The sequence below is a fragment of the Pezoporus occidentalis genome, unplaced genomic scaffold (assembly GCF_034315485.1).
Source record: "Pezoporus occidentalis ecotype Australia unplaced genomic scaffold, CSIRO_AGI_Poc_V1 ctg39, whole genome shotgun sequence".
NCBI classification, from domain to species: Eukaryota; Metazoa; Chordata; class Aves; order Psittaciformes; family Psittacidae; genus Pezoporus; species Pezoporus occidentalis.
This window is the reverse complement of record NW_026915713.1, coordinates 2,987,342-3,007,696: the sequence shown is the minus strand read 5'-3', so window position 1 is coordinate 3,007,696 and position 20,355 is coordinate 2,987,342. Positions and strand designations below refer to the sequence as shown.

Sequence of the window (20,355 nt, the reverse complement as noted above, 5' to 3'; positions counted from 1 at the left end):
GCCTCAGAAGTCTCTCTGGCTGAATCTGAAGTAACTGGATAGGCAGGGCCTGGTTTTTTTTGCATTTGTGAAGATAAATTTGGTGGTCCCCTTGTTGTACCTTCAGTCTTCCTATCCCATTTACCAAAATTGCTGCCACTGAGAGCATAGTTAGCTGAGATCTCATTTGGAGCTGAGATCTCCCCATGAAACTTAGGTTTTTGAAGACAATGATAGAAAAGAGGGGAAGGCAGAACCGTCAGTCACAAAGGAGTGTGGAATTAGAAGTAGGATAAGAATGGATTTAGAAAGTAAGAGGCATCAGAAGTCTAAACATGTCATTTTTTAATTATAAATGGTGCAGCCACTTTCTTCTTTGTATTTTCAACAATTCAATAACTATTATTTTGTACTATTGAAACATGATGTTTGAAACTACATGACATATGAGAGAGATTATAACCTATGACACAGTAGTATCTTACTTTTGAGTTCTTTGGACACAGCAGCTTCCATTTTACCTGTAAGATAAAAAAACACATCTGCATAAAAACAGCTAGGAAAGCTTTAGGTAGATAGAAAACTGCAATGTGTGCTTTAGAGGTGAAACAGCTTATTTCCCACAAAGTGAATTTGAATGGTGCAGTAAATCAGTTTACTTCTGTTTGTTTTCTGGTACAGTTTAATTTAACCTTAAGTGTAAATACAACAACACCTGTGTGAATGTGAAAATTTTTGTTTAATTTCGGTATAGTAATCTGTGAGTTTCAACATGTAATTGAGTTATCATGGTTGACATGTACTAGCTGTGCCATGGCTGCTCATCATGTGCACATTATCAGGCTGCAGAAACACAAGGGAAAAGGCGCTAGAAGCCGAAGTATGTAATGAAAGGAATTATCTTCCTACAATTGTTTGCAACCATACAATTGAGGCTTAGTTTGGAAGGCTTCACACAACACCTAGCCAAAACTCCAACTGCCACATACTTCCCACAAACCAAAACAAATGGAAGATTTACAGCAAAAGGGAAGAAAGAGAGAATCCAAGCCATTCCTACAGACCAGCCAGGAGGAAAGATCCCTGCTTCTGCAAACTTTTCCCAATGTTCAGTTAAAGTTCAATCTAATGCATTACTTTCAGGCTTGTGAAAAGGAACTCATATCCACCCCTGGTTGATCTAAACAAGGTTAAAATAAATTGGCTATTTCAAATCACAGCATGGTCAGGCAGGTTATCAGAGACACTTAACTAGGCTGTTCAGTCTCATCTTTAGTTAAGGCGACACTTTTGTGCCATTTTTTGTAGGACTTTATCTGATTGCTGAGAGAAAATTAAGAATCTTTGCTAAACAGATGTAAGTGGGCAGAAATACTCAGTGATAGCTTCCCTCTCCGTTAAAATTCTCGGCGCTATTCCACCTCAGGGCTTTTAGCTGGGTACAAAAATTGTCCATTTTTATAACCATACTTCAGGCCTTGCATGCCTTTTTCAGTAGCCTCATCTGTACTACTAAGAAAGGCTCATGGAGGTCTTGTGGGATAGGAAACAAAGAGACTCATAGACCAGTAGCAGAAGTTACTCCCATAGGTCCCCATAAGGAAATGAACATCCTCTCTAATAATCTATAGTGTGCCTAAAACACAGACGGGATAATGTTTTTACCTACAACATATGTGAATGATAAATTAATTGTGCTCTTAAGCACTAATACAAGAAATACTTCAGGGTAGATGCTGCCAAAATAAGTAGTTTGCAAAACCAATACCATTCCATTACTGGCAATAATATAAAGTTCCTTCAGTTTCTGTTGCTCTCTAAATTGCTGTGAAGAATTTGATATGAGATAAGGTAATGCAAATGACTGCCAAGTAGTCTAGTAAAAAGTCTTGAAAAATTCAGAAGAAAATACATTTCTATTTGGATGATATGCTGCTCTGAACTGAAATGTTTCTAGGTTAATCCTCTGCTTCCACTAACTCTCTGTGAAAGCATGTTTTGCAGGCATTACTTCAAAGTATGATAATTACCACATTTAGATGAAATTAATCACGAGGCAGCTTTCAGCCACATTATCTGGCTAAGGAGCCTACTGAAGCCTTCAAGAAGTGCCTATTAGGTGCCAGATATGGAAATGTTTAAGTGTGTATATTGCAGTGATATGATCATTTATCACAATAATCTTCTATTGCTGAAGGTTATAAAAAAATAAATAAATTCACAGCATCATTTGCAATAACAGTCTGAATCTAAATAAAGCCCTCAAGTTCTTTCATTCATTTTTTTCATAGAAGTCATCATCTATTAGGACAACATACTTTAATATATTTTAGAGCCATAATTTATGTTGAAAGTATCAATGTGTTTTTCCATCATATGAAATACACAACATATAGCAAATTCTGAATAAATATCTGGACAATTTTTGCACTAAAAAGATCTTATAATTTAGGGTGGTTTGGTGCATTTTGTTTTGTTTTGTTTTTAAAGAGCAAAAAATTACCAACAGTTGGTTCCAATAGCACATGTTGATATGAAAATATAAATATTTTTGTGCTTAGGCTATTCCTTTCAAGCCAAGGGCCCTAAAGTTTGATTTCTAAAGCCATACTTAGGCTGTAATGATTTGCAGAAAGGTGCCCAAAGGAGTTTTTGAAGGAGCTTGAACTATGGAGGTTCCTTTGAAGCTATATACCATTTGCATCTAGGCACCTCATGTTTGAACGCAACAGGTGACAATTGCAAAGAACTGAACAGAAGGATGGAAAATCACAGAAGGAGGGAAAACTGACCTGGATTTCTGAAGTCCCAAAATGTGCTTACCTGCTATACACCACAAATAACACATAACTAAACAACTCAAAGGAAAATATTGCCAAAACTGAATTTAAAATAAATTATATTAGTGTAATTTAAGTCAATGAGCATTTTGCCTCATTCATTTTTGTTTTGTACAGGCCTAGGGTTTAACTTTTAAACTATGAGGGTGGTTGAGAATGCAGTTTATGTTACATGGGGTTTTTATAGTCATTACATCTTAAAACCACCACCACCACCAAGCTCTCTGACACCTTGGTAGGTCTGTTTTTTTCAGGTTAATTAAGAATTGGAATTCGCAGAAATAATTAACTTTTCAAACACTAATGTTAGGCAACATATAAACATCCTAATCGCATCTTTGCCAAAGAGTTTGGGAAATAGAATCTCCAGACCTTTAGGCTATTTTTCTCTTTAAAACTTTACATCTGAAGTCTGGCAACAGGGAAGGCAAGTGTTTGACGCAAGAATGATGACTACACTTTTTGGAAGCCATGTAACTTCATTAGGACCCATGTAACAGTTGAACATCAGGCTGGGCACTCTAGCAGCCTTAGAGAGTAGTACAGTCAAAAGCACTGTGACTGTCTTTGGTCTTGGTGATAGAACTGTTTGATATTCAACAATAGGAAATGCATTTTCTTTTCAAGAAAAGTCGCACTTCTACAACAATGTAAAACAAGAAAAGACCCCTAAAATTTTAGCACTTAACACAGGTGATGACTTCAAAATATGATATGTTTGGTAATTTGGTGCCAACCTGAAGTAGTCAATTTTTCAGAAGTTGTTGAGGGCAGGTTTGATATTCAGGTCTTCTTAAAGGGCTTAAACCACCCAAATAATGAACAATCAAAAGTTTCTGGCTATGTATGACAATCTTAGCCATGCTGTTGGTTTTGCTTTTAGTTTTGTTTTGGTTTTGTGGTGTTTTTGTGGTTTGGTTTTGTTTTGGTTTTGGGTTTTTTTATTATTTTGAAAGCACCTGCAACAGACTTTAAAAGGCAAAGCACCATAGCTTAGAAAATCATTTTTCAGCTGTGGAGGACTGTGAAGCACCCTTTTCTTTTTACAGTTAGTCTCAGGAGACATTTGAGAACAGTTATATTCTGGTCTGTATTCTCAAAAAGCAAAGATGGTTGTACAAGCTCCCCTCTTTCCAGATGAATGAACAGATTTTTCTTTTTCTGACTATTGATGGAAGTAAAACATTTTTTAATTATTTTATTAAACCCACCAAATATTTAAACAAACATGACCTAACTTTGCTCTTATTTCTACAGGCTAAAAGGATCAATTTTGAATTCAAACTAAGAATGAGTATTTGGCAACCAGCACAGATGTATCTCAGTAGAACAGCAAAGTACTTTATTCTCTCACCTCTTTTCAGCACATAGCTCGATCTTTTCCTGAGGCGTCAATCAGTATTCTTTTGAAGTAAACTAGCAATACACAGTAACCGCAAATGACATCTAAACTACACATAGGGCAAGAAAAAAAAAATCCCTCTGAGCTTATATAGTGTCTTTCATGCCAGTGAGTCCCTAGGAGGTTGGTAATAATCCATTAGATAAGGATGCCCCAGTGCTCTAGTATAGAGTGTGGTTGGTTGAGTTTAAACAAACTTTCAAAACGTAGTATTTCAAACATTGCTCTGAAATGAATTCTAGATCTGAAATTCACAAAATTTTTAGACCCTTTTTAGCAACATATTTAGAATGCAGTCTACATTGTACATCTGAGGACAGCAGATCTTCAGCAGCTCCATACAACTTTTTTTTTTTAATATTAAAAGAAGTTCATATTTTACTCTCTTGAAAGCCTTCCCTGTATTTTTTCTTCCTAGAAATCACTCAAATATATATAAGCATATAAAAACCTCTTAAATTAGAAGTCTTATTCAGATAAATGAATATTTCAGAGACAATATACTGATGGCTCTGCTAATGATGAACTGTTCATAATAGCTGCCTAAACCCACTTTTACTGTTGGAAGCATTATTTTTATATGTTGTATCTAAAACAACCTTTCTCTTTGGAAGCTTACCAAAGAACATGATGGTAATACCAAAATTACAAACAAAACTGATTCCCGTTTCAGTTGTCAACCACAGTGTCTGAGCTGAAGGGTAGCTAATATTCTAATAAAAAGTTGTGTAAGCTAATAGCTAAGTTTGAGGGTGCTAATGATGCAAGGATTCCTCTGTACTGGCTGATCTGGCCTAAGCAACAGGATCCTAAGAAATTACTAGATGCCTCTGAAAGACATAATTCATAGAATCATAAACCAAAGAGAAATTTAAACTGTTAAGCAGTTACTAAATGAGGAATTCTCATCCTAAACCTCAGCTAGCACTGACCATCTATCTTCTCTACCTGTAGCTGATGATCACATACTAGAATGGACTTAATCAAACCCTACTGATTGTCTGATGATCTACATAGACCCATAGAAAAGAAGTTGCATGATGAAGATGCCTCACACAATCTGATCATAGCTCTACCAGCTGACTAAAAGAAGAATGTTTCTAAGAAGACTTACACAAATCTTGTGTCATAGTTTGGCTCTTACCATGTATTATGAATTAGGTTTTCAGTTCTTCTTTTGAATAAAAGTGGGAGAAGGAGAAGATGGCAGAAAAATGAACAGAAACCAAGAACCAGAAAGAATTATGTTGAAAGTTGAAATTATGTTTTCCCAGTGTCTTGAAGTTAAAATTGTGCTGGCTGTCCAGAAAAGAAAGGGGCTTCTGGTTGTTATTACTGACCAAAGCACAGCAGAAAGCATGTTTCAGTTCTGGCTCTGTAAATGAAATACAGCTACAGAGCTTTTAGGACAATGTACCTTACAAGTATGACTGCTAGTGTTCCCTTTGGTTCCCTAAAAAAAGTTCACAAGCATGGAAATAAAACAGATAGCAGGTGGCATCTGATGCCTGAGAACTTCCATCATGTGGATGAAAAACATAATTAAAGTCGCCTAGAGACCAGTCTCAGCACAGTCTGCTCCCAAGCTAGCAGATGTACCAGAATTTAAAAACAATTTATTAAGTAGCAGGATTTGCAGCTAATGTGATTTACAGTGGTAAAAAAGCAAGACACCCCAGACAGCTAAGCATTATGGAAAACGAACTGCTGTTGAACTTATAATAATTAAACAAGCATTTTCCAACTCTATTGAAATACACTGTGCAATAGCACCTTTTTTTTATTATTATTGTTATTTACCTGGAGTTCTTAAAACTTATTTCCACAAAACTGTATTGATTTCAGCTAATATTACACCATTCTGAGAACTGTTCAGTTCAAAACTGTCTTTGAGAATTTGTTAATGAATTCCTTGTCCATTTATACTATTTTTGATAATTTCACACTAATTGTGTGGCATTACTGAAGTAACTGTCATCTTACCACATCTCAAAGCTTTTGGGAGTATTTTTTATTTTTATTTCAGACTCTTCTGAAACAGCAGATGCCCATTATCAGAATGCCTACACTTTCTGTTTTAATGTTTCCATTTTACAATAAAAATATTTAAAATGTCATATTACAGGGAATTAAAACAATATTGTTCTTTTCAGTGAGCTTACAATCTAGGAAGCCTCTATCAAAACTGCTCATACTAATGTAAGATTTACTTTTTTAACATATTTTCCCCAAACCCTAAAATTTGACTTTGGCATTGAAGAGCTGTTCAGAAATAACAGCATTTCTCCCACATGGAAAATTCTGTTTGGAACAACACTTGATTTTATTCCTTGTCTTAATCATTGAGCATGATATTGCCATATGTTCTGTGACAACTACTGACAAAACTCCTTTTGCCTTTCCAAAATATCTTAGTGAGCATTAAAAAGGCTTCTCACTGCACTAGTGAGGCTGAAGATGTGCACGAGGAAAAGAAAGGTACTGTGCCACTGCTGCTTCAGAGCTGTTCCCTTGACCCATTTGGTGACAGCAATAAATCCCTTGACCAGAGTTTATCTAGCTTCATTTGAGAGTCATTTAGGCATAACAGGGAAATTTATTGGCAGAGGCCAGAAGCCTTGAATCCCAGACTGCAGGTTTTGTGTTGAAATCTCTCCAGGCTATAGGACATGAAGTGAAGGGAAACTGCAGATGTCATTACTGTTGCTGGGTGAAAGTGGAAGAAAGTGGAGCTTCTGGGAGGTAAAATCAAGTTTCCTCAAGCAACATGAGACTGGACTATAACAAAGAAGTCTCAAAAGGTGCTGATAACCAATGTGGGATATAAAGGGGTTATAAGAATTTAGGACTATGAAAAATTAGCTAGCTAACATTCTTCTGTTGTTATTACAATAGTCAATTAGTGATAGTACTCTTAAATTTTGACAGATTATTTTCCATTGAATCAGGAAAAATATTCAAACATTTCCTTTCACTGTCTGTGAAGGGTGTTCTTCCTCTCACATTGTCCCTATTTTCTTCCTACTCACAAGATTTTTGATACTTTTTTAATTTATAGAATCATAGACAAGTTAGGGTTGGAAAGGACCTTAAGATAATCAAGTTCCAACCCCCTTGCCATGGGCAGGGACACCTCCCACTAAACCATGTCACCCAAGGCTTTGTCCAACCTGGCCTTGAACAATGCCAGGGGTGGAGCATTCACAACCTCCCTGGGCAACCCATTCCACCACCCTTACAGTAAAGCATCTCTTCCTTATATCCAATCTAAACTTCCCCTGTTTAAGTTTTAACCAATTACCCCTTGTCCTGTAACTACAGTCCCTAATGAAGAGTCCGTCCCCAGCATCCCTATAGATACTGGAAGGCTGCTATGAGGTCTCCACACAGCCTTCTCTTCTCCAGGCTGAACAGCCCCAACTTTCTCAGCCTATCTTCATATGGGAGGTGCTCCAGTCCCCTGATCATCCTCGTGGCCCTTCTCTGGGCTTGTTCCAACAGTTCCATGTGCTTTTTATGTTGAGCACACCAGAACTATACCCAATACTCCAAGTGAGGTCTCAGGAGAGCAGAGTAGAGGGGCAGGATCACCTCCTTCGACCTGCTGGTCACACTCCTTTTGATGCAGCCCAGGATATGGTTGGCTTTCTGGGCTGCAAGCGCACACTGCCGGCTCATGTTCATTTTCTCATCAACCACCACCTCCAAGTCATTCTCTGCAGGGCTGCTCTGAATCTCTTCTTTGCCCAACCTGTAGCTGTGGCTGGGATTGCTCCGACCCAGGTGTAGGACCTTGCACTTGGCATGGTTAAACTTCATGAGGTTGGCATCAGCCCACCTCACAAGTGTGTCAAGGTCCCTCTGGATGGCATTCCTTCCCTCCAGGGTATCAACCGAACCACACAGCTCGGTGTCATCAGCAAACTTGCTGAGGGCGCACTCAATCCCACTGTCCATGTCAGCGACGAAGATGTTAAACAAGACTGGTCCCAAAACCGATCCCTGAGGGACACCACTCGTTACTGGTCTCCAGCTGGACATTGAGCCATTGACCACAACTCTTTGTGTGCGGTCATCCAGCCAGTTCTTTATCCACCAAGTGGTCCATCCGTCAAATTGATGTCTCTCCAATTTAGAGACAAGGATGTCGTGTGGGACAATGTCGAACGCTTTACACAAGTCCAGGTAGATGATATCAACTGCTCTACCCCTGTCCATCAGTTCTGTAGCTCCATCATAGAAGGCCACCAAATTGGTCAGGCAGGATTTCCCCTTAGTGAAGCCATGCTGGCTGTCGCCAAACACCTTGTTGATTTTCATGTACCTTAGCATGACTTCCAGGAGAATCTGCTCCAGGATTTTGCCAGGCACAGAGGTGAGACTGACTGGTCTGTAATTCCCCGGGTCATCCATTTTCCCCTTCTTGAAAATGGGGGTTATATTTCCCTTTTTCCAGTCATCGGGAACTTCACCTGACTGCCATGATTTCCCAAATATGATGGACAGTGGCTTAGCAACTTCATTCTCCAGCTCCATCAGGACCAGCGGATGGATCTCATCAGGACCCATGGACTTGTGCACGTTCAGATTTTTAAGATGGTCTCAAACCAGATCCTCTCCTACAGTCGGCCTAGGGTCTTCATTCTCACAGTCCCTGCATCTGCCTTCCAAGACTTGGGTGGTGTGGTCAGAGCCTTTGCCAGTGAAGACTGAGGCAAAGAAGTCATTCAGAACCTCAGCCTTCTCCAAATGCTGTGTAGCCAGTTCTCCTGATAGCTTCCGGAGGGGGCCTACATTGTCCCTAGTCTATTTTTTATTTGCTACATACCTATAGAATCCCTTCCTGTTATCTTTAACATCCCTAGCCAAGTTTAATTCTAACTGGGCCTTAGCATTCTTAACCTGGTCCCTAGCTTCCCAGACAACATCCCTGTATTCTTCCCAGGCCTCCTGTCCTTGCTTCCACCTTTTAAAAGCCTCTTTTTTCCTTTGAATTTTCCTCAGCAGCTCCTTATCCATCCAAGGAGGTCTCCTGGCCCTCCTGCTGCCCTTCCTTCTATTTGGCATCTCCAAGTCCCTTATCATCATCAGGCCTTGCATGTGTTGCTTCCCCACTGTGCTGCTTCTACTATGTCCATCATGTTTACAAAGAAGCATTATATTCTGTGCAGCCATCGGGGGCCTGTAAGCCCTGAGCAGCAGAGCAGCAGAGGCAGGTAGTATCCTAAAGCTAATGGAAGTTTCCTGAAAGTTGAGTGGCAATGTGTGTGGCTAAAATACTAAATGTTACCTCAAACAGATTTCCCAAGATCATTGAGAAAAGTACAATAGAGTAAAAAAAAAAAAAAAGTGAGTAGAGGGGGATGTGAGCAAACAAGTGATTCAGCTACACTTGTAAGAAACAGCCTGTGCTTTGGGAATGGCTAATTTCAACTGTATCAGTGATTCATAGTTTCACTAATTAGTGATTTCTCCTTTCTACTTTGTAATTGCTGAAATGGATTCAGTCTCCCCCACTGCAGAGCAGGTGGAAACATGTTCCATTGCCTTCTGCATTCATCAGGAGTGGTTTAAAAAAGCAAAACTTTCAAGCACGATGCAAGATCACAGTCACCCACATAGAGGAAGCTCTAAGTACAGTTAATTACACAAGCTGAATTTGTTCAGGGGAAAGGTAATGTTTTACTGTGCTGTAAGTGCAGGTAATAACATCAATTCCTAACATTTAAGAATCTAATCATTTTCTGAAATAAACTGTCCATTGTATTAGCATAAAAATAACAGCTGAAAGGTTGCTTCATCATTTTTTAGCTTTTCTCAAAAAATTATGGAGGATATAGTGCCTATATCTTTCTTAAGAAAGCTCAGCACCAATACTTGTTGAGTGAAGCATAAGAAGAATTTTTTTTTATAGTCAGAATAGGCTTTGTTAAGTGTATGCATGTCATGCATCCCTTGGTACCTCTTTCTGTATTTCTCAACACATATCAATTTCTTTCTGTTAGAGAGAAGGATGTACAGATGGCATCTGTAGACATAATCACTAGGATGAAGATACTTCCTGTTCTTCTGAACTCAAATGCAGTCAAATTTCTCACTCTGTTAAAAGGGAGATCTTGAATAATGTAATGTCCATCCATTCATCTATATAGGTGACACACACTCTCATAAGTGAAGCAAAATCTATAAGCAAGCAACCTCATGCAGTACCTACTGCAAACAAGCTAAAAAATCAATGCCGTTATAACCACAGCTATGCATGGGTCTTCTGCTTAAGAACACCTGCCCGTTCTATTATGCTAATCATTCAATAATACTTCATCTGACAGTATCTCTGAGTTACTTATAGCAAAGCCACAAAGTTGGCTCTGCTTCTTGAAAAAGAGAAAGAACAAGTATGGCTACTGGGAACATTTACTGCAAGGTTAAACAATTGTAACTAAGAGTGAAGTGTAAAGGATGCTCTCATAAGTCAGGAATGCCTCTGGTCTATGAAGCTTTCTAGGGGAAAGGCATCCAAGAGACTGAAGTATACTTTCAAATAAGTGACATGGAAGTCTTTATCAAATATGTATTCATTAAAACTTAGTAAAAGCTTTTAAAACTTCAGTTCAAAGTTAAGGGGAAATTTGCCTTTTTAAGTGTAAAGGAAATAAAGGAAAGAACATCAGTCGGATCCCAAACTCCTAAGATTATCACTAACTTTATTTAGCTGTGGGTCAAGCCTTGAACTTGTTTACTGAGTGACAGCAGAAAATACATAGCACTGCCTAGATACGTCATTGCAACCTGGGTGATGTGCCTGTAAATGGATGTTTGACATAGAATAATTATCCCAAATATCAGGCCTACTGACTCAGATATACATTTTGAGGGCACAGAACTGTTTTCCTTCCTTTAAAGATTAACTTTGTGTTGTTTGATGCATAAGCATATTCTAATCCTGTTATTTCTGGGTGTGACTGGAAAAATAAACATTACATTAATCCCAAGACCAACATAAACAGTATTGCTGCAATAAATTAGATTCTTTAATTAGAGCTATGCCATCCAGCTGGTTGCACAGCACAGGTAGTTCATTCTGTATATTTGAAAGTCCAAATGCAAACTGATTATTTGGTTACCTTGTGGACTTTAGATATAATATATATCACCTTCAAACTTGATTATTTCTAGTGTCACACTTCTCTAAGAAGTTCTTTACAAGAGTAGCAATGCAGTGTCAGAAGAGATTGCCTGTCAGACACTGACTTCTGTGCTCCGTTCAAGGAAGATTCTCTTGCCACCTCATCTAAAAGGGACTTTGTAGTACCAACCCAAGCCTCCTCCCTTTTCTCGGTATTTATTAAAGAGTTGACATTTTTAGTTCTTTCCCAATCAAATTTTACCACTGTCATTCACCATTTGCCCTTCACACATCACTCCCTGTTTTGTGCAAAGATGGAAAAGAACGAGCACAAAGAAGCAGGCCTGGCCTGAGTAATACTCAGCATAGTCTTGAAAGTGCTCAACTCACAATAGGAAGCAAAGGGGCCACTAGAATTTGCTTAAAACTTATTCGTCTACTGCTAACATTTCATGTACAGAGAAGGCACAGGAAATATTCACCACCTTCTCTTCTAGAGTTTTATTTGCACAACACATGGAACTGAACAAGGATGGGAAGGGAGATGGAGGTTCCTCTAAAGCAGATTCATACTAAATGAAAGAGGAGGTCAGTCTTTCACCTCAGAGTTGCAACATCAAGCACAATGAAGAGTTTGCCTTACATTGAGTCAGCTGTTAAGGTGAAGTGAGAGACAAAGGGAAGGTAGGAAAAACTTGTTTCTAATTCTTTACCTCTTTGCATTTTACCTGATTTCTAGCTCTTGAACACTGAACCCTAACCATGTCCTAAAAGGGCATGAGTGTTTGATTTGGTCTTGGTATAAATGATGTTACCATTCCCAGCTGAAGAACTCTTTCTGCAGGCAATAATGGACAATATTTTCAGAAACAGCACAGTGACCTTGCAGCCTCTGTACATTTTCAAAAGCTGTTTAGGAGCTCAGTTGTCTCAGAAAATCAGTGGCAGTTATGTGCCTGGCCTACTTTGACATGCTTGTAAATCCCACCAGGTACCATGCTACACCTTTAGGCATCTAAATATCTGAAATCATGTTGTCAATCGCTGCTGCTGATGGAACATAGAATTAAATGTTATAAAAATAACATTTAAAAGAATTTCTGTTCTTCCAACGAACCTGCAAGACAGGTTGTCTCCCGCTGCATTTCTTCCCTGGCCCTCCACAGCATTCTTTTAGCTTTGCTTGTGTATCTCTGAGGATATAACCCCATAATGTCCAAGGCTAGAACACACCACTGGGTTATCTAGTTCAATACTGTTGTCAAAGACTCCTACATTTTACTAGGCACCTTTTCAGCAGATGTGTATCTTCCATTAGGTAAACAATCATCTTCTGCAGGCATCAGGGAAAGCAATATACACCCCTGTGCTGTGGTAGTTTATCACTCCTAGTGCTAAGAAAATGTATCTCATTTTCAGTCTGGATTCAATTCAGCTCCCAGACATTCATTCATGTTATTTTCCTATTAGGTTAAAGGGAGCTATAGTAGGCAGAAACATTATTTTCTTTGCTTTGTTTGGGTTTTGTTTTTTGTGGGGTTTGTTTGTTTGTTTGTTTCCCCTGTGAAGGTACTTAGTATCCACAATAACAAACTCACCTCTTTCTGATAAGATGAAGAGAATACTCTACTCTTCTCTGTGAAGAAAATCCTTAATTTGTAAAGAATTCGAGTTACTTTTTTCCGTTCTTTCTCTTATTTGGACACTGTATTGATATGCATGTCCTAGTCAGTCCAGTGCCTTGTACACAGGTGAAACGTGGTCATGGTCTGTGTTCCCTGTTGTTAGGTTTATGATGTTATGGCTGTATGAAAAAATATGAACTTGCCATTCACCTTGTCAATTTTAAAGCTTCTTTCCAGATGTAAATGTAAGTGGCAATATAACACATGAGGCAATAGGGAATTGGGCCCTGAGGTTAGAAAGACTGTACTTGAGTGTCAGAAGAGAATATAACTCTGAATAATAGGATAAAATTAAGCAAAGGAAAATTTAGGGGGAATGGAATGAAATACTTCTTAACTGTGAGATCTATTAAGTTGTAGAATAATCTTCTGTGGGAATTGATGGAGGCCTAGTTACATCAGATATTTAAAACTCAACTGGATAAAACACTTGAAGATATTCTGTAAGGAATTACCCTGCATTGCCAGAAGGAAGGATTAGATGACCTAGTAGGTCATTTCCATCTCCACTTTCTGTGATTTTGTTATACAAAGCCCAACAAACAGGAAATTGTTCTCAAAGTCAAGTCTAAACCCTGTCTGCGTCAGAGAAAGAAGAGTGAGTAACATCACCTGCTAGTAACTGCGTAGGAATTCTAATCTAGCATTTCTGATGGTTAGTAAATGCAACCTGTACTGAAGGCTGAGTGCATAGCTTTTGTCTGAAAGCAGAAGCATCTACTAATGCAAAAATATGAGGAAACATTAGTTGAGTTATGAATAGGATCCAGGCGAGGAGGGGTAGGAAATTAAAAATCAGGTTGGATCTGACACACATAATAGTGTCATGAGCAAGATTAGTCAGGAATGAGTCAGCCTGTAGTACAAGAGAGGAAATCTGAAGCTCTATTCAGCCAGCTGGGAAAACTAAATGTGTTTTCTAGGCTTTGGTGTATGGGCATTGGTTCATAGAATCATATTACTAACAGAAATCATAGGATGAGACCAGAGCCAGGGTTTTTGCTAACGGTTGTACAAACTGCAAGCCAAATGTACAAGTGGATTAACAGTCTAGCAGAGAAAGATGTAAAAAGAATATTGATAAGTAAAACCCTAGATCATAGAGTTCTAAGGTCCATAACTTGATTTTCCTTTTTTTGTGTGTGTGCTTTAATGTGATTTGTTCCTGAATTTGCTCTCAATTCATAACACACTATGCTCCCTTAATTATTGCTCTTATACATTTGTCTTTATGAGGAATCTCTAGGCAACTCATTGCTTATTATTTCTGTTACTAAATTTCTAACCTTTCTAAACCTAGATGCAAATAAACATGAATTATAGGTTCCTGTACTGGCTGGAATGTAGTTAACTTTCTACATAGCAGCCTGTATGGTGCTGTGCTTTGGATTCATGGCTCTAAAATTGTTAACATATCCATTTTGATTATTGCTGAACAGTGCTTATGCACCACCAAGGCTTTTTCTTTTTCCTACTATAGCTGCCCCCACCAAGCTGGGAAGAGGTTAGGAGGGAACACAGCTGGGACAGCTGACCCAAGTTTGCTGAAGGGATACTCCCTACCATATAACGTCAAGCTCAGAAATAAAAACTGAGGGCAGAGAGGAAGAGTGGATGTTGCTCACACTGGCTGGGAATTAGTCTGCTTGTGACAGCTGATGAGCCATTGCAACTGCATAACTTTATTTTTTCCTCTTTCTTTCACTTATTAAGCTTTGTCTCAACCCACAAGTTTTCTCACTTTTGCTCTCCCTTTTCTCTCCCCCGTTCCACTGGTGGGTGGGGAACGAATGAGTGTCTGTGTGGGTGTTCAGCTGCTGGCCAGGGTCAACCCAATACAGTCTTTTTTGCATTAAACAAAGAAACAGTGACAAAGGGTTCTACCCCTCAAAACTCCTACCTTATACATGTTGAGGCAGCCACCCTAAAAACAGGCTTCCAGTTTTTCTATTTTCTTATTATTTTGTCTAATAAGCCACAAGAAAATTAAGGAATAAATGTATTTTGTTTTCCGCATGTGACCAGTCAGTTCCAAAATACCATTGGGTCTCTTGGTCTGGCTTCACAACTTCAATTTGCTGTTGTAAGTGGCCTAAATTGAAACCTCCTCTATGCCTACTTGGCCCTTTCAGGTCTGACAATGGATTCTTCTGAAAGTACCTATCACACTTCCATCTGCTGACATTTATCATGTGACATCTCTCACATTAAGGGAACATGAGACTCAAGGCAGAGCCCAAGCTGGGCTGCTGAAAGCTGTCAGCACTTCAGTTATTTCCTAGCTGGAAATACACTCCTGGGAGTGGGCAGGGCAGGGTGAAGAGTTTCAAACCCTGCTCTTGAGAGACAAGAGAGATGGCTTCCTACAAATGTGTGCAAGCACAACCCATTTGCTTCTCGGAAAAAGACCTGGGATTAAAATTTGGATCCCAGATGAGGCATTGCATCTATTACAGACAGAGCAACCCAAAACATTTCAGGCAACGTGGTGTGTTTCTAGTCTAGATCAGTGGGTATGCAAAGAATTTTTTTTATTATATGTCATAAGGTGTGTTTTAATTAATTTTGACTTTTCTGACAGAGCTGAAAGTACTGTTATTCCAAAATGTTTCTTCTGAGAATAGTGTCACATTTGGATGGCATTCTATCTTATTAGCCATGAAAGCAATAGGAAAGGATTGTGAGGAAATAAGTAGCAGGATCATCATTTCATCATCAAACTCTTTAAATTGCCACATTTAAAAGCAAACAACAAAATACCCTACGTGCATAGAATAAAAGGAAAAGGTAATTGGCCACCAGGTGTCAGTAGTTGTCCTTTTATTGTAATGGGAATATAAAGACTGTCGGTAATGGTTGAGCCAAGCAAGTCACAAAATTAAATGGATTTTTTGTTGTTGTTGTTGTTGTTAAGACCAGGAATTAAAAAATGATCAGCATAATTTGTCTTCCTGTCTGTTTAGAGCACAATAACAAAGAATATACAGTGCATAAAATGGTCTTTTTCCTCAATTTCCTATTAAATAATTGCATCTGTGACCAACCCATGCAAAAAATGACTGGAACCTGGTAGGTCTTATTTGCCATTGCCTGATCACCTCTAATCTGCTCTGCCTATCTAGTACTATAAAGTACCTTCTCTAAAATGGGATTGAAGGTAAACTCCCAGGGAAATGGTGGATTCACTATCCTTGAAGGTATTTAAAAGACTTGTAGATGTTGCACTTAGGGACATGGTTTAGTGGTGATCTCAGCAGTGTTGCATTCATGGTTGGTCTCCATCTTAAAGTTCTTTTCCAACTTAAATGATGCTACCATTCTATGAAAGATGCATCCACAACAAAGTGGATGTGCAACCACTACAACCTAGCTCCCTGATTTAGATAGGGATTTCAATTTTCCTTAGAAAGGCTTGGATGTTTTGCTGGGAGCATGCCTGTACCAACACAACAAAATACAAGCCAGATCATTCTCCCTGATCTGTGGTCAGTGGATCTGCACACCAGGTCTGTTTTATGTCTGCTAAGCAGAACTGCCTGGGGAGGTTTGTTACGATTAAGATGTTTGTCGCAGAGGGTCAGCATGTAGGGATTCTTGAACACTTGTCCAGGTGATCAGGCCTTATGTTTTTAATCAAAACCATTTTCTTCCTAAACATCATTTGCACTGGTTGGTGTCCTGGGTTTGCATTAGGGAAATAATGAAAGTATATAGAAATTTGGGATATTTAATCCAGCTAGCTTTATGAACAAATAGCCTGGTAGACATGCCTGTACCTAAATGGTCTTGTGTAGAAAGTGGAAGAAAAGACTCTGACTATCTTCCTAAAGTCATTCTAAGTCATATTATAAAAAAATGCTTCACAAGACCTAGGTATTTTTATTAGCATTATTATTTGAAATTATGCAGCAACAACAGGAAGGCAAGATCATCAACGACAGCTGAGCAGAGCCTTAGTTAGGAAATGGTGTGATGATCTAGGGTGACATTTTCATTGCTTTATAAGCTCATTTATTACCTATGTTATTTGTTGTGAGAACCAAAACAAAGTGGGAAAGGAGTTTGAAGCAATCAAACTTAAACACATAGGATGTGTGTGAACTTCATGAATTTTTAGGAAAGCTGCTACAAGAAGGAGCTTAGAACCTCCAAACTGTTGAGACTCTGAGAAAGGGACCAACAGGAAACAGTCTGCAAGCAACCTATGAGTACGTGAGAATACCAGTCTCTGCATATTCATTTTCATGTAAGGCTGGGCACCGAAGCTTTGACAGAGAGAGTCTCCTTTCTCAGACTGCAGGCTAGACTCCTCCAAGGTGATGTGTCCCAACCACTGGGAGCTTTGTCCTGGCAAGAGGTTGTCTCTGTCGAGGTTCAGCAATTCCTTTCACAGAGATTTGGAAATGTAGCTCCTTCTTTATCCAGAGTACTAAATAGATTTTTGTAAAATGTTTTGAAGTGTGACTGTGCCAGACCCTTGTGTCTGACAGTAATGTTTGTTTAAGCAAGATATCTGAGTTTGTAACAATAGAATTATATATTTTTCAGGACAATTAAACAATGTTTCTGTACGAGATGAAGGTCAGAAGATTAATGTGGCTTCATCTACAATGCATTTTTAAAAACTAATTAAGAATCGTACAGTTCGCTCTGTACTAAAGACTGAGAACATTTAACATTAGATGACTCTTGCTCCTCTGCAGCAGCCAAAAGAGAGAGAGAGAGGAATGGAGGAAGAGAGTTAGAGAGGAATGGATGAAGAGAGTTAGAGAGGAATGGACGAAGAGAGTTACAGATGAAAGTGAGCTAGCATGCAAATAAACAAATACATCATGGGGATGCAGTTAATGGAGAGCCATAAAAAGCCCCATTCTTGTAACATCAGACATAAAATTTTCTCTTGGGTAATAGGGATAATCTAAAATATTAATCAGCAAAAATAGTCTGTATTTGCAATCATAAGTATTTCTTGTTAAAGGAATAGAGATGGAGAAAAATAAAATGCTGCTTTCAGAGCATTATTTTGAAGACTAATTTATCACCTCATGCTTTTGGACCATCTCCCTCTCTCTCTCTTTTGTGTTTGACAGTCTATATACACAACCATTCTTCCATGGGGAAAACGTGGTTAATAGACCTCCTGTCAGAGGTGAGTCTTCTGGGAGGAGGTATGTGAGGGTGAGGAGCAGAAGTGGGACTGGAGTGCCAGTCAGCCAGCTTGTGGCAGAACGAGCTGCCTGCTGGCATGGTGATGGGTGCTGGTGGCAGTGAGGAGGCACCATGGTGCGTGTGCACATCGACTTCAGGGATGCCAAAGTTTAGAGGAAGGAAAATGAGACACAAATCAGAGGCATCCGGAGGTAATGGGAGGATTAAAAATACAGTTGCCTAGCCTTTTAACGGGAAAAGGTAAGAAAATTGGAAGCTGTTCCTAAAATCTTGCTTTTGGATGCTTATCTACGCTGCTGATTTAAGCTCTCTGAGGTTCATTTGCTCTGTCTGGCCAAAGCATATAAATGCTATCAGACATTAAGGAGCCTCATTTCAAAACTGGGCTATGCACTGCTATTCTGTTGATCAAATGTGGCAATTATTTCAGGCTTAAAACCTTTTAGGGATAACAATAGGTGCTGCCAATCAAAGCTAGAAGGTATAAATGCATTCAAAGATGAAGCTGAATGAGGAATAACAGCAACATGTGTAGCTAGAATATATTATGGATTACCATCCTCTCACACAAAGGCTAGTAAACTCTTCAAAATGCAGCAACCTACAGAGCTAATAAAAGGGACAGAAATGTGCGGATGTCTCAGTTTGTCTAATTTGTGTTTTTCTAGCATTGGTAGGATGACTCATTGGATTTAGCAACAGCTTGTGAAGATGAACATATTAATAACTTTATGTTGCAGCTCTGCCATAAAATGTAATCTTTTACAATTCTATATTCTCAAGTGAAATACAAGCTTAGTACCAGAACAAAATTAGGAAAGATATTTGGGTTGTCAGTATATTTTCCTTTTATATCTGTGTTTGTGCATTTAAATATGCAACTTAACTTGGAAAAGAGTATTTCCTTTCAACACCATGCCTTTCCCAGTGTGCCACTCCCTGCTATAAAAGGCTGAAGCACGCTTAAATATGATGCTGTCAGGACAGTACTCCAAGGTATTCCATGTCATTCTCTGTATTTTTATATTGCACCAAACATAAATTAACATTTTCTTACCAGCCATAAATGCTTGAATAGGAAAGTTCATGTAGACTATGTAGGATTTGATGACAAAGAAGCCAGTTGCATATTGAAATTTGCATCTCTAATCCATGGTGTTAGTAAATAATGGGACATATATCCATTCAGCTTTTGACAAAATTCAGCAGATTTTAATAAATAGATAACAAAGCACAAGGCTTGTCTTGAGGACATAGAAACTATAGTTCTGAATCTTTCAATCTTATTTTAAATCTCTCCCCATGGTTTTAGGCATTACTCTAGTCTACTGAAAGGTTCATCTGAGTAATTGACAGCTTGCAGACAAGATAGCAAGTAGGACCAGTGCTTCTAGGCATTGAGATCATGACCAAACCACTAGACTGACCATCTTGTTTCTCCTTGATTTTAATGAGACCTCATTTTAATGAAACAGTTTCACAGGCTGTGTCACTTACTGGAGATATGTTTGTGGTTTTTGCATTAAACATACTTGCAAATGTACTGAAATAACAGGACAGAAAAGTTTCAACAATTTTAGTGCAAAGAAGACCCCAAACTTAACTTCCAATATATTTGAAAAAAATATCTTTTTATGCTAAATGGTATGAAATACAACTGATTAGGCTCAGGACATTTAATAACTTTATTTTAAAATTAAAAAAAAAAATACTTCCTGGGCATGGGCAAATCCTCAGACAGATAACTGTTTTATACCACACTAAGTGGTTTGATATGTTGATATTACCGTTACTACTTAAAATGAGCTGAATTTGTGAAATAATCAAAAAAATCTATGAGCTCATTCAGGCCTCTCATGCCATACACCCTTTGAAACTACTTATGCTCCTGATTGATTTAGCATATAAGATAAAGCAGTGTTTCTTATGTGTTTGCAAAAATCCCAAGATCACAGAATTGAAAATTACATGTATTATATATACACAAATGCATATATGCATATAATATGCATAAAACACTAAAAACGTTACACACACGCGCGCACACACACACACGTATATATAAATATGCTTTGATATTTATCTCCAGCTTAGATTCTTAAATAATATAAATTACATATGCCCCTATCTCAAATACTTAAAACCTGAAAGTGC

The 20,355-nt window shown here is 38.4% G+C and overlaps 1 protein-coding gene across 1 annotated transcript in view; it reads right to left on the bottom strand.

Moving 5' to 3' along the window:
* LOC134170808 (uncharacterized) overlaps positions 1 to 20,355 on the bottom strand; it is a 108,177-nt gene that overhangs the window by 85,698 nt on the left and 2,124 nt on the right. The window contains exon 4 of the mRNA XM_062632539.1: positions 465 to 500. Within this exon, the coding sequence (XP_062488523.1) occupies positions 465 to 500 (36 nt within the window). The remainder of the gene's footprint in view (positions 1 to 464; positions 501 to 20,355) is intronic.